Genomic DNA, 14,291 nt, shown 5'->3' with positions numbered 1-14,291 from the left:
ACTGCTGTGAGCCCCCCCTGCACACTCCGCCCCTGCCCCAGGCACTGGGCTCAGCTGTGCCAGGGCATTCCTGGGGCACATTGCTGACAGCAGCTCTGGAGGGGAGCAAAGCCTCCCTGCCCTGCCCTCAGGAGATGCCCTTTGCTGCTAGGGCTGCTGTGCTGGAGCCCAGCTGTGTCCCAGCAGTGCCCACGGCCTGGCCCAGCCTGTGGCCACAGCAGGGACACACAGCAGGACAGTGACCAAGCTGCAGGAGCACTCCGGCCTTACAGCCACAGCAGGACTGGCAAGGACAGGGTGCAGTTGGGCAGAGCAGATGTGGGAAGAGCCAGAGCCATTATCCCTGGCTGTGCTGCTGTGCTGGGAGTCTCTACCCTGCAGCCCTGCTCACAGGCACTGCCCCTGCAGGGAAAGAGAAGGGCTCAGGAAGAATTACGGGCACACAGGTCAGGGCAAGCACTTGTTTTTATTTAAATCTCAAGGGAAAAAGCCTCTTGCAAGTCTTCATATTTCAAAAGAAGGTAGATATTAATGTAGAAATGCTAAGTTCAATACTGCAGTATTTTGTAAAAAACATACCAACAATAGAAAAAAGTTACAAAATAAAAACAGAGACATAGGGGAAAAAAGGATGAGATTCTAAAGAGTTACATTCTGAAGGCTCTGCATCAGAAAATGGTTCTGAAATGCTTCTGAAAATACAGTACAATCAATTTTCTCAGGGCCTCCTTGAGCTCCTGGTTCCTCAGGCTGTAGATGAGTGGGTTCAGGGCTGGAGGCACCACTGAGTACAGAAGTGACAGGGCTAGATCCAGAGATGGGGAGGAGATGGAGGGGGGCTTCAGGTAGGCAAAAAACCCAGTGCTGAGAAACAAGGAGACCACGGCCAGGTGAGGGAGGCAGGTGGAAAAGGCTTTGTGCCGTCCCTGCTCAGAGGGGATCCTCAGCACAGCCCTGAAGATCTGCACATAGGAGAAAACAATGAACACAAAACAAGCAAAGAATAGAAGAGCACTTAGCACAAGAAGCCCAAGTTCCCTGAGGTAGGATTTGTAGCAGGAAAGCTTCAGGATCTGTGGGATTTCACAGAAGAACTGGCCCAGGGCATTGCCACGGCACAGGGGCAGGGCAAATGTATTGGCTGTGTGCAGCAGAGAATAGAGAAAGGCACTGGCCCAGGCAGCTGCTGCCATGTGGACACAAGCTCTGCTGCCCACGAGGGTCCCGTAGTGCAGGGGTTTGCAGATGGACACGTAGCGGTCGTAGCACATGATGGTCAGCAGATAAAACTCTGCTCCAATGAAGAATGTAAAGAAAAAGAGCTGAGCAGCACATCCAGTGTAGGAGATGTTCCTGGTGTCCCAGAGGGAATTGTGCATGGCTTTGGGGACAGTGGTGCAGATCATGCCCAGATCACTGAGGGCCAGGTTGAGCAGGAAGAAGAACATGGGCATGTGCAGGTGGTGGCTGCAGGCTACGGCGCTGATGATGAGGCCGTTGCCCAGGAGGGCAGCCAGGGAGATGCCCAGCAAGAGGCAGAAGTGCAGGAGCTGCAGCTGCCGCGTGTCTGCCAATGCCAGCAGGAGGAAGTGCCTGATGGAGCTGCTGTTGGACATTCCTAACTCTGGGCATTGTGGACTGTAGAAACAAGACATTGAAAAGCTGAGACCAAGCTCTTGGAATCAACCCTATAGGGTTATTTTAGGAATTCCCTCAAAACTACTTCTCTACCTGTGGGGAAACTTCACTCAATATGTTTATTCTTGAGCTTGGGTTTATGCTCCTGATTTACTGATTCATCTTAAGCACTGCTCTCAGCCTGAACCCTGGGGAAGCCCACAGGGAAAACAGGGCTCCCTCTGCCCCATTGCAGTCAGACCTGCTGGTCCCCACACAGGTGCACTTTGCCGATTCCACCTCCCTCTAGTTCAGGGTGATCCAACTTAAACTGAGCTTGGAAAATTAAGTCGAGTTTTTAAAGACTCCAGTTTAAAAGTCAATTTATCTAAGCCCTTCTCTCTTTCCCTACACAGCTGGACAGGGAGGGATGCCAAGGGTTGGTCTGGCTCTCTGCTGCCTCGATTTGTGCCTACTGGGAGTTGTTTCTCTCTATCCAAGCCTTGTCCCTGCCAGTGCTGCCAGAGCCCAGCCCAGCTCTGGGGGCTCAGCTCTGCCCTGCAGACCCCTCCCAGCACAGGGCACCGCCCAGGGGCATCTCCCTGGCAGCAGGGCCTTAAGGGCAGGCCAGACAAACAGGGATGCTGCAAGCCAAGGAGCTGCTGCTGCTGTCTATAGGGAGAGGAGGCTGAGGAGGCACTTTCTGAGGGAGAGCTGAGGCCCATCTGCTGATGCCCAGGGTGACAGTGCAGGAGTCTAAGTGACACAGCCAAAGCTGACAGCCCCTTTCCCTTCCCTTTAGGAGAAAGCTGAGAACAGCCCGGGCCATACAGCACCATCTCCAGAGCAGGAAGAATCTGCCCTGATGGGGGTGGCTCCTTCCACCTCCAACTTCTTCCCTGCAGCATCCATGGGGAGCTGCCAGGCAGGCTGAGAGCTGCCCCTGGCAGGTGGCACATGCCCTGGGCTGGCCAAGAGCCCTGAGGGCTGCAGGAGCTACTCTGCAGGACAGCCCTGGGCAGCCCTGGCTGCAGCCCCAGCTTCACCCCCTGCAGCCGTCCTTGGCAGCAGGAGCCGTCCTGCCCTGTCCCTCTGATGGTGCCCAGGGCAGCCCGGCTCTGCAGCACATCCTCCTCCTCCTCCTCCTGTGCCACAGAGAAACTGGGAGAGTCCTCCTGACACATCCCCCAGGCTGTGGGGTGTGCTGGCTTCAGGAGATCCCTCCAGGAGCACAGGGGACATTGCCCTGCACCCACACACTCACCATGCACAGGGCTGTGAAAATGTTTCCCCAGGTGAAGTCTCAGCTCAATGTCTTCCCAATCCTGATTGCCTTCAGCCTGTCTCTGCCTGGCTCCTGTCCCCTCAGTGCCTGCAGGCAGAGCCCTCAGCCCTGCTGGGCTGGGAGAGGAGCTGGTGCTGGGAAGAGTTGTTCCTTTAAAGCTCAGCAGCACAGACACAGCCCAAGGACTTTAGTGAACCTCTTGGGACTTTGGTGTTGTTTACATCAGACTCAGTCCCTGAGAGAGTGCTCAAAAACTTCTCAAGAACTCAAAATTAAATTGAAACTCTTAAACATCTTGAAGATTTAATGGTTCCCACTGAGGAACACGACTGAGAAAGTGTCCCCAAGTTCCAGTTAGTGCAGAACACTGGAGGCAGTGATCACAGCTGGGGACAAACAAGGCAAAGGTGTCTCTGGTGCTGAGCACACATCACCTGGATGTGTTTTAGGGATGCAAAGGGCCCAGGCCTGAGCCCTAGCCCCTGGCCAGGCAGATCCTGTCCCTCCCTCCTTGCTCAGGTCTCTTCCCAGGATGGGCACTGGCATGTGGGGCTGTGCAATAGCAAGGGCAGGAGCATGGGGCAGCCCCTGCCAGGCTGCTGAGCAGGGACAAGGAGACAATGAGGCCCCAGGCCCGTAAGGGTCACTTGTCCCCTCATGGCCTCAGGCCCAGTCCCAGCAGCCATGGCCAAAGTGTTGCCCAAGTTGGCTCTGGCAGGGCTGTCTTGCAGCTGCTGCCCATCCCTGTGCCCTGTGCAGCCCAGGCTGTCCCACGGTGTCCCTGCCCTGCGCCTCTGTCCCTTCAGGCTGGCGGCATCCCCCGGCTGCCCCACCTGGCTGGGCCCTTTCTTTGCACCCAGCTCTGCCTCCTGCCTGCCTCTGCCTCTCCACACAAAGCATTGGGCTGCTTCAGGCTCCTGCTGCAGATGTGCTGCACCACAGCCCTGCCCTGGGAGGGAAATTCCTTTCTCCTTGTTCCCAATCTGGGCCTCCCCAGCCACCCTTGGCATTGATTTTTTCTATTCAGGCTGTTCTCTACTTTGTCAGAATTATTCACCAACTCTGAAAGCACCCTTCAGTCCCTCCCAGGGCTCTCCTCTGCTGTCCTCAGTTTCCACCCCACTGAGCACAGAGCTCCTTTAGCCCTATACAGTGCTCATGTGCTAGAGGCCATGGGCACCTGGACAAGAGGCACTGTTCTTTTCTACAGGAAGGAACCCACAGAGCCCCAGGGTTTTGAAGGCAGATCAGAGGCAGTCACCAGAGGCCAAGGCCAGCCAGACCTGTCTTTCCTTACAGCTTTTGTCTGAAAACAACCCTTGGATATTTGTGGAGTTTTGGAGGTGGAATTCCATTTAAGCCATGATTGCTTGGAACAGAATGGCAGTTCTCCACAGGAAGGAAAGGGCAGAGCCCCAGTGTTTCAAAGGCTGATTAGAGGCAGACCCAAGGAGGCCAAGGCCAGCCAGACCTGTTTGTCTTGGCAACTTTTGTCTGGGAGCAGTCCTTGGGTAGATAGATCTTGGGAGGCCAAATTCCAGTTTTGTCCATGAGCACCTGGAGAAGAATGACAGTTCATTTCAATAGGAAGGAAAGTACAGAGCCCCAGAGTTTCAAAGGCAGATAAGAGCTAGCTGGCCCTCAGGAAGCCAAGGAAACCTAGACAGTCCTGGCAGCTTTTGTCTGGGAGCTGTCCTTGGATATAAGGAATTTTGGAGGCAGATTCCCAATTTTGGCTATGAACACCTGTACTTGAAAGATGATTTTTCCATGGAAAAAAAAGCACAGCCCCCCAGTGTTTTGAAGGCAGATAAGAGGTGGCCGCCAAGATGCCAAAGCCATCCAGAGCTGTCTGTTCTGGCAGGCTTCATACAGGAATCATCCTTCGATATAACTGAATTTGGAGGTGGAATCCCAATTTCAGCCATGAACCCCTGGAGGAGTGGAAGAGTTCTTTCCCACAGGAAGGAAAGCACAGAAGTTCAGGGTTTTAGGGTCAGATGAGAACCAACCCTCAACATGCCAAGGTCAGCTGGACCAGTCAGGCCAAGCCAACCAGAACTTTTCCATGTTCTTGGATCCTTGGGGCCCTGCAGCATCCCAATTGCCCCTTGGTTCCATGAGGCCCCGTAGTATCACAACAGATCTTTGTTTCCCCAAGTCCAGTGATGTCACAATGGTCTCTTTGGGTCCCCATTGGCACAATGGCCCCTTGCTTCCATGAGGCCTTGCAGTGTCAAAATAGTTTCCTTGGTTCCAGGGCACTGTGCAGAGTGCCACAATGGCCCCTTGGTTCTGTTGGGCTCCCCAGGATCACAATGAACTGTTGGTTCCAACAGGCATGGCTGTGGCACACTGGCCTCTTGCTTCCATGAAATCTTGCAGTGTCACAATTGCTTTGGTTCTATGAGACCCTGTGGTGTCACACTGGCCCCTTGGTGCCATGGGGACTCAGAGTGCCAGAACAGTCTCATTGCTTTTATGAGGCCCTGCTGGGTCACAAAGAGTTCCTTGGTTCCACAAGGCCCTGCAGAGCACCTTGACTCAAGAAGGCCTCAAAGTGCCATAATGGTCTCCAGGATTCCGTGAGGCCCAGGAGTGTCACAAGGGCACCTTGGCTCCATGAAGCCCTGAAGTATGGAATGGCCTCTTGATTCCATTGGGCTTCTCACTGTTACATGAGTTCCTGGTTCCACCGAGCTCTGTAGTGTCACAGTGGTCTCCTTGGTTCCAGAGAGTCAGAATGTCCCTGTGGTCTCATAGAGCCCCACTACGATCCCCTTGATTCCATGAGGCCCAGCTGTGTTACAATGACCACCTTAGTTAAATGAGGCCCTGCAGTATCACAACGGCCCCTTGGTTCCATTGGGACCTGAAGTGTCGTAATGGTCTCCATGGTTCCATGAGGCCCCGGAATGTCACAATGGCCTTTTGGTTCCATGAGCTTTTGTACAGCCAACAACATTCTCCTTGTCTCCACAGTGTCATAATGGATCCTTTGTTCCATGACGTGCCTGGCCTCCCACAGCCTCTCAGAGACCGTCTCCCCCTCAAGGTCCCCCAACAGCCCTTCATGGCCCCTCAAAACTCCTCCTGGCCCCTCATGACACCTCACAGTTCCATCATGGCCCATCACAGTCCCTGACAGCCTCCCACAGCTCCTCACAGCCCATCATGGCCCATCCCAGATCTCCTCCCAGCCGCTCACAGCCCCTCACGGCCCCTCACAGCCCCAGGCCTGGGGCTCCTCCCAAAGGAGGAGGGGTCGGGCCCTGCTTGTTCTCCTTTCATTTCAGTCATTTCACAGCCACGAGAGCAGAACAGCTGAAATGGAGCCTTTCCACAGTGTTTCCCTTGGGGTTAACTGCGGGCTGAAGCTCTGTGCTGGTGCTGGCCCGAGCGCCACCATCCCTGCAGCCACCAGGCCTTTGCTGTCCCCCCGTGTCCGTTCCCTGTCCCCGAGTCCCGCCCGGCTCTGGCAGCAGCAGCAGCCGCAGCGCAGGGGGCGCCGGCCCGGCCCAGCCGGGGCTCCCAGCCAGGAGCAGCAGCAGACCAGGCCCCTTCCCGCCTGCTCCTGCCTCGGCTCCCAAGGGCTTTTTCCAGCTCAGTTCTGGAGCAGAGCAACCAGCACCCACACACAGCCCTGACTGCTCAGGGCCTGACTGTGCTGCCCTGAGCCAGCCCTCAGAGGAAGACAGGATCGGGTTCCAGAGCTGTTTACAGCACTGTTTGACTCACCCTGAGGTTACAGCAGGAGGCTGCTGCTGCCTTTGCCTTTGGAATTGGGGATCATGGTTGCTCTTGGCCCTCTTGTGCTTGCCACTTGAATTTTATCCATAAAACTGCAAATGTCTCTTTCAGTTGGTGCTATCCATGGTGCTTTCATGACAGTGAAGTCAGTATTATTGTGGCAGTCATAAAGATCAGCAGATACTGGAATGCCCACCAGCCCCTGAGCACTAAGGCGAGGGGAATTAAAGCCACACAGGCCATTTGCAGAGTTCAAACAAAGCCCTGTTGCTGAAGCTGTTGAAATAGAAAAAACTGACAGAGGCCACCACAGAAATTGCCTCCACAGTGTGGAATTAAATTAAAAAATTCACCAGGAGAAACAGAAACCAGAACTTCTTGACTTGCTTCATTGCTCCTTCCCAGCAGCAGGAAACACAGATGCCCAGAGGCGTTTTGCACTGCTGCTGCCCCCAGTTTGAGCCCAGGCTCTGCCCAGTCCCAGCGGGAACCTGAGTCCAGCCCAGGGAGCTCAGCGCACGCGGGGCCAGGCCCAGAGCCCCAGGCACGGCCGCCCATTGCGGGGCAGCGGCACAGACGGAATGTCCTGCGGCCCAAACCTCCTGCTCCTGCCACACAGCGCCAGCCTTCTCCCCCTCCTCCTCCTCTCCCAGCACGGCACAAATTCCAGTGTGGAGGAGGCTTCCCCAGACATGGCTTGGGCTCCTGTTCCAGCCTGAGTGTCCCTGCAGAGGTACAGGGCATCTTTCAGGCACTTCCACAAGCTCAGGCTTCGCACTTCATGGAGAATCTGGGATGCAAATGGCCTTGTTAAGGAAGACAAAGACGAGGGAATGGATTAGTAGTTATTAGATAAAGATCACTTTTCTTCCAGGCAAGGTTCACCAAATCATTCTCTGCAGTTTTCCTTTTCAGAGTCTTTCAGTTGGCTGCTCTGGGAGGTTCAGCTTCTTCTGGTGCTTCTCATGAACTGATTGTGCTCTTGATTTATGCACCAAGGCACCAGATGTGGAATCATCTACACTGAACTCAGAAACAAACTCCCTCTGTTAGAGCATTTTCCCATTCCAGATAATTTTCAAGATTTCTGTTGACAGGTTGGAACGATCATCACACAACTCTCCACTTGTGGCTGCAGGCTCTGGAGATTCTTTCTCTGCATTCAGCCAGGTTTGTATTCCCTAACAATTCCTGGTACCACCTCCTGTTTTCTTAGCCTGGAACAGTAACAATGAAAACCTTACCCACAGCACAACTCCCCAGTCCACCAGGAAAAGAAAGGACAAGATGTCAAGTTCTCCAAACCTTTGTCCTGCTTTGCTGCAAGAGTCCTGCTGCATGCACAGTGCGGAAAGCCAAGAGAAGCTGCAGGTGGTGACACATCTTGTAACGGGAGCTCAACCTCATTCTCCAGGAAAGATTTTTGAAAAGAACAGACAGGATTACGGAGAAGATTACCGAAAAACTAAACCAGCATTCCAGAAATGAAATGAAAATGGAAAGAAACCATCTGAAATGTTTCCCTCAATTTATTTCTATGCTCCCCTTTTCCATCTTGCACTACTTCTCCGTTTCATTAATTCCAAATGGATCTCACCTTTAAGGTTTAATGACTTAGCGAGTTTTAGACACTGTAAAATACCATGAACTGCACACAGTTTGCCTTCCCCTGTTTTTGTTGGAAAGCAATGCTGGAGTCATCAGTGCAGTACTTGGGTCGGGCACGAATCCTGCAGCCGTGACCGTGGTCACAGGGGTTTTCAGGATGAGAGAGAGAAGAGAATGTTAACTCCATGATCAGAAGGCTTGATGCATTATTTTATGATATATATATATATTACATTATAACTATACTAAAAAGAAAAGAAAAGGAAAAGTTTCCTCAGAAGCTCCTAAGCAAAGAATAGAAAAGAATGATAACAAAGATCCGTGTCTCGGCAGAGAGCAAGAGCCAGCTCTGCCGTGAGTATTCAGTACATCCAAACATCCACAGGAGACCAATCATGGATCCACTTGTTGCATTCCACAGCAGCAGATAACCATTGTTTACATTTGTTGCTGAAACTTCTCAGCTTCAGCAGGAAAAATCCTAATGAAAGGATTTTAATGAAAAGATGTCTGTGACATGCAGGCAGGCAATGTGCCCCAGCAGTGTGTGATCCTCAGCAGGGACAATGCTCAGCAATCCTGCAGGCAGGGAATGTGCCCCGGCTGTGTGAGACCCTCAGCAGGGACAATGCTCAGCAATCCTGCAGGCAGGGAATGTGGCCCAGCAGTGTGTGATCCTCAGCAGGGACAATGCTCAGCAATCCTGCAGGCAGGGAATGTGCCCCGGCTGTGTGAGACCCTCAGCAGGGACAATGCTCAGCAGCGTTGCTGTGCTCGGTCCCCATGGAACCATGCCAGGAGCAGCTGCTGAGCTCAGAAGCCATCGCAGCCCCCGCCCTGCCCCAGAGCCCCTTGGCAGGGTGGGCTCCTGCCCTGGCTCTGTGTGCCAGGAGCCGGCAGCGCTGGGTGCAGGGAGCCCAGGGAGGGCACAGAAACGTTGGGTGAGAAATGCTGGGGCACAGCAAGATGGGCAAGTGCAGCCGGCTAGGGCAGAGGAGCAGCACGCACAAGGGGCACAGCCTGCAGGACAGATGCCAAGGGGAGAAAACAACAAACTGCTCAGGAGGGTGGAGAACAAATTTTTAGTTGCAAACTTCCAAGAATGAGGTACTTGGGAAATCTTAAACAGCATTGAATTACAGTAAAGCACTTCATAAAGCACTGACTTAGCAAACTCTACCCTGTCCAATTGCAAGTTAACCAGATTTTGAGAAGAGGAAGTCAGCTGAAGAGAGAGAGGAGAGAGAGATCCACAGTCAGTCTTGGATCTCAGCTGCTGTGAGCTCCGGGGCCATGTGACGTGTCAGTGTCACACTCGTGTCACAGCCTGACCTGCTCTTGTCCCTCTCCCAGGTGGGCTTTTCAGGGTGCCATGGGGCTTTGGGGCTGGGCCAGAGTCTGCAGTGGCTGGGGTGGGGCAGGGACCACCCTACCTATGCAGAACTCTCCCTGCCCCAAACATAGACTGGAGATGTTCATCATTTCTCTGCTCTCCAGCACGAGGCAACGGACCGTGGCTACAGCTCTGAGCTCGTGCCCATGGCAACCACCCCTGGCAATGGGGCTCTGTTGGGAAGAATAAAAGTTACGCAAGAATGTCTCACAGATATGTATGCTCGGCAGAAAGATTTTTGAATGTAAAATCTGAACAAGGAATATAAATTAAAGCAACTTTTGATATAGAAGAAAAGAATTGCTGAGCCAGTCTTACTGGATAGCTAAGGCGAAGGGTATCTTACTTAGAAGGGGTTTTTATGGCTTAGAGCAAAGGATAAACCCATGTCAAACAAGATGTTTTTACCAAGCAAAAGATACCACTGGCAAACAAGACTGCCGAGTAGAAAAAAGGTCTCAGAATTTTCCACTGCAAGAAAACTGAAAACCCACTTCTAGCTTGTTAATCTAAACAAGCTTAACTGTAACGTAGTAGCTTTAATGATTGAAGAATAGTAATATGAATATGGTAATCATAATAGTTCTGATAGGCTATAGGTAAAAGTTAAGGTATAGACTGGTTCTTCTGTATTAGGATGCTCAGCAAGGAAAGCATATAATGCATTTGTAACCTAAACTAAAGGGTTTTCAGGCTTGTCTGAAGCTGGAGCTGACAGCTGCAGGCATAGGCTCTGTCACCCACGACCCTGGACTGCTGTAGCATCTTAGACACAATAAACTGCACCTGGCATCCCGCATCTCTCATTCCAGCTCTAACGCTATGGAAACTCATGGAACCATGGTCCGTTGTGACAATGAAGGTCAAAGGACACCATGGTGACACTACAGAACCTCATGGAACCAAGGGGCCATGGTGACACTGTGGTGCCTCATGGAATCAAAGAGACCATTGTGAAACTCGGGGACCCCAAGAAACCAAGGGTCCATGGTGACCTTGTGGAGCCTATAGTGTCACAGAGGAGCCACTGTGACACAGCGGGGGCGCATGGAGCTGAGGGGCCATGGTGACACATCAGGGCTTTGTGGAACCAGGAAGCCGTTGAGACATTGCAAGGCCTCATGGAAGCACGGAGCCATTGTGACACTACAGAAGCAAGGGGAACATTGTGACACTCCAGGGCCTTATGGAACCAAGGAGACCATTGTGACACTGTGGGTCCCATGGAACCAAGGGAACATGGAGTAGGTCTGGCTGGCTGGGCCTCCTGGGGACCACCTGACAGGTCCAGCTGACCTTGGCATGTTGAGGGCTTCTCATCTGCCCCTGGAGCATTGGGGCTCTGGGTTTTCCTTCCTATGGGAAAGAACTGTCCTTCTCCTCCAGGCCATTGCCAAAACTGGGATTCCTTCTCCAAATTGCCTTCTATGCAAAGATTGTTCTCAGATGAAATCTGCCAGGACAGACAGATCTTGCTGCCTTGGCTAACCAGGGGCCACCTCTCATCTGCCTTTCAAACACTGGGACCATGTGTTTTTCTTTCTTATGGGAAAAAACATCCATCTCGACGAGGCACCCATGGCCAAAATTGGGCATCTGCCCCCAGAATTTCCTATATCCAAGGATAGCTCCCAGACAAAAGGTGCCAGGACTGACAAGCCTGGCTGGCCTTGGCACTCATCTGCCTCTGAAACACTGGGGCTTAGTGCTTTCCTTCCTTATGAAAAGAACTCTTTTTTCTGTCCAGGTGCCCACAGCCAAAATTGAGATTCCACCTCCAAAAGTCCCTATGTCCAAGGATAGCCCCTAGACAAAAGGTGCCAGTAGAGATAGGTCTGGCTGGCTTGGCCTCAGGGTGGCCACCTCTCATCTTCTTCCAAAACACTCGGACTTTGTGCTTTTCTTTCCTATAGAAAAAAACAATCCATCTTGACCAGGTGCCCATAGCCAAAACTGGGATTCCACCTCCAAAACTTTGTACATCTAAGAATTGCTCCCAAGAGGAAGCTGCCAGGACAGCCAGGTCTGGCTGCCCTTGCCCTCTTGGGGGTTGCCTCTCCTCTGCTTTCCAAATACTGGGGCTTGGAGCTTTCCTTCCAAGGAAAAGAACCATCCTTCTTATGTATGTAGAAATGGCTGAAAATGGGATTCCACCTCCCAAATTCCCTAGATCCCAGGGTTTCCTTCAGACAAAAGCTACCAGGACAGAGAGGTCTGGCTGGCCTAGGCCTCTGATGTCTGCCTTTCATCTGCCACTCAAACACCAGTGTTTGGTGCTTTCCTTCCTATGGAAAAGAACCATCCTTCTCCTCCAGGTGTCCATGTCTGAAATTGGGATTCCACCTCTAAAATTCTGCATATCCAAGGGTTGCTTCCAGGCAAAATCTGCCAGTACCATCAAGTCTGGCTGGCCTTGGCCTCTGGTGGCTGCCCCTGCAACACTGGGGCAGGGTTCTCTCTTTCCCATGGAGATCACTGGGACACTGTGGGGACCTCATGGAACAAATGGGGTCACTGTGGCCCCACTGGAGCCCATGGAACCAAGGGGATCATTGTGGCACCACTGGAGCCCATGGAACCAAGGGGATCATTGTGGCACTACTGGAGCCCATGGAACCAAGGAGATCATTGTGGCACCACTGGAGCCCATGGAACCAAGGGGCCATGGTGACACAGAGGGGCTTTATGGACCCAGAGACCGTTATGACTCTGTGGGACCTGATGGAACCATGGAGACCATTGTGACCCTTCAGGGTCTCGTGTCACTAAGGGGGCATTATGACACCTCAGGGCCTCATGGAAGCAAGGGACCATTGGGACACCGTGGGGCCCCATTGAACCCAGGGAACATGGAACAGGTCTGGCTGGCTTGGCCTCCCAGAGGCCACCTGACAGGTCTGGCTGATCTTGGAATGTCAAGGGCTGCCTCTCATCAGCTCCTGGAGCACTGGGGCTCTGTGCTTTCCTTGCTATGGAAAAGAACTTTCTGTCTTTTCAGATGCCCATTGTCAAAATCGGAAGACACCCTTAAAAATTTCCTATATGCAAGGGTACCTCCCAGAAAAAAAGCCTGCTACCTTTGGCTGGCCTTGCCCTCTGGTGATCACCACTCATCTGTCCCAAAGCACTGTGGCTCTGTTCCTTCATCCTACGGAAAAGAACCAGCCTTCTTGTCCAGGGACCATGGCCAAAGCTAAAATTTGGCCTCCCAAATTCTGTATATCCAAGGATTGCTCACAGACAAAAGTAGCCAGGACAGACAGGTCAGGCTGGCCCTGTCCTCTGGTGATTTTCTTAGACAATGAGCTGAATGTTTTCATTTGGAAACACCTTGGAGAGGGCCCAGGAATGTCCCAAGGAGGGGTTGGAGGCCTTGGGAACATGAGCACTGTATAGGGACAAAGGAGCTCTGTGCTCAGTGGGGTGGAGACTGAGGACAGTGGAGCAGAGCCAGGAGAGTGTTTAAAGAGCAATTTCAGGGATGGTGGATCCTGTTGGCATAGTGGAAAACAGCCAGAGAGACAAAGAATTAATGGGAAGGGCAGCTGCGGAGGCCCAGACTGGCACCAGGAGAAAGGAATTTCCCTGGCAGGGCAGGGCTTTGGTACAGCATGTCCCCAGAAAGATCCTGGAGCAGCCCAATGCTTTGTGTGGGCAGGCAGAGGCAGGCAGGAGGCAGAGCTGTCAGCAAAGGAAGGGCCCAGCCAGGTGGGGCAGCCGGGGGATGCCGACAGCCTGCAGGGACAGAGGCGCAGGGCAGGGACACGGTGGGACAGCCTGGGCTGCACAGGGCACAGGGATGGGCAGCAGCTGCAAGACAGCCCTGCCAGAGCCAACATGGGCAGCACTTTGGCCGTGGCTGCTGGCCCTGGGCCTGAGGCCACGAGGGGGCAAGTGACCCTTGCAGGCCTGGGGCCTCATTGCCTCCTTGTCCCTGCTCAGCAGCCTGGCAGGGGCCGCCCCATGCTCCTGCCCTTGCCATTGCACATCCCAACATGCCAGTGCCCATCCTGGCAAGAGCCCTGAGCAAGGAGGGAGGGACAGGATCTGCCTGGCCAGGGGCTGGGGCTCAGGCCTTGGCCCTTTGAATTCCTCAAACACATCCAGGTTTGCTCAGCACCAGAGACACCTTTGCCTTGCTTGTCTCCACCTGCCATCACTGCCTCCAGTGTTCTGTTCTGACTGGAACTTGGGGACACTTTCTCAGTTGTGTCCCTGACAGAAATCTCTTCAAATACAAGAAATTTCAGTGTTTCAATGTAACTGAGTTATTGAGTGTTCTGTGAGATCACAGAGCTGGCTGTGATGTCACAGAGGAGGGTGTAATGCCATACAGCAGACTCTGCCATCATAGAGTGTGGCTCTGTGGCATCAGAGAATGGGTTGTAGCATCACCAGGTGGCTGTGTAACATCATAGGGCAGGCTGTGACATCACAGAACAGACTGTGACATCACAGGGTAACTTTGTGACATAGCAGTCTTCTATGACATTACAGCACTGTTGTATGACATCACAGGGTGACATCATAGAGTTGGCTCTGTGACATCACATGGGCTTTGTGTCATCTCTGGAGGCTTTGTGACATCACAGGGGCAGTGTGACATCACAGAGATGTCCATGTGACATCAAGGTGGGC

The 14,291-nt window shown here is 52.9% G+C and overlaps 1 protein-coding gene across 1 annotated transcript; it reads right to left on the bottom strand.

The window, feature by feature from the left end:
* Window positions 1–668: 668 nt before the first annotated feature.
* Window positions 669–1,616, bottom strand: LOC131559633 (olfactory receptor 14A16-like). Its single transcript, XM_058808050.1, has one exon. It carries the CDS (start codon window positions 1,614–1,616, stop codon window positions 669–671), a length of 948 nt encoding a protein of 315 aa, XP_058664033.1.
* Window positions 1,617–14,291: the final 12,675 nt, after the last annotated feature.

Source organism: Ammospiza caudacuta, chromosome 7 (genome assembly GCF_027887145.1).
Source record: "Ammospiza caudacuta isolate bAmmCau1 chromosome 7, bAmmCau1.pri, whole genome shotgun sequence".
NCBI classification, from domain to species: Eukaryota; Metazoa; Chordata; class Aves; order Passeriformes; family Passerellidae; genus Ammospiza; species Ammospiza caudacuta.
The sequence above is the reverse complement of the archived record's forward strand: the minus strand, read 5'-3'. Positions and strand labels throughout refer to the sequence as shown.

Coding starts and splice junctions, on each gene's coding strand:
- LOC131559633 (XM_058808050.1), bottom strand. CDS start 1,616: ATGTCCAACAGCAGCTCCATCAGGCACTTCCTCCTGCTGGCATTGGCA.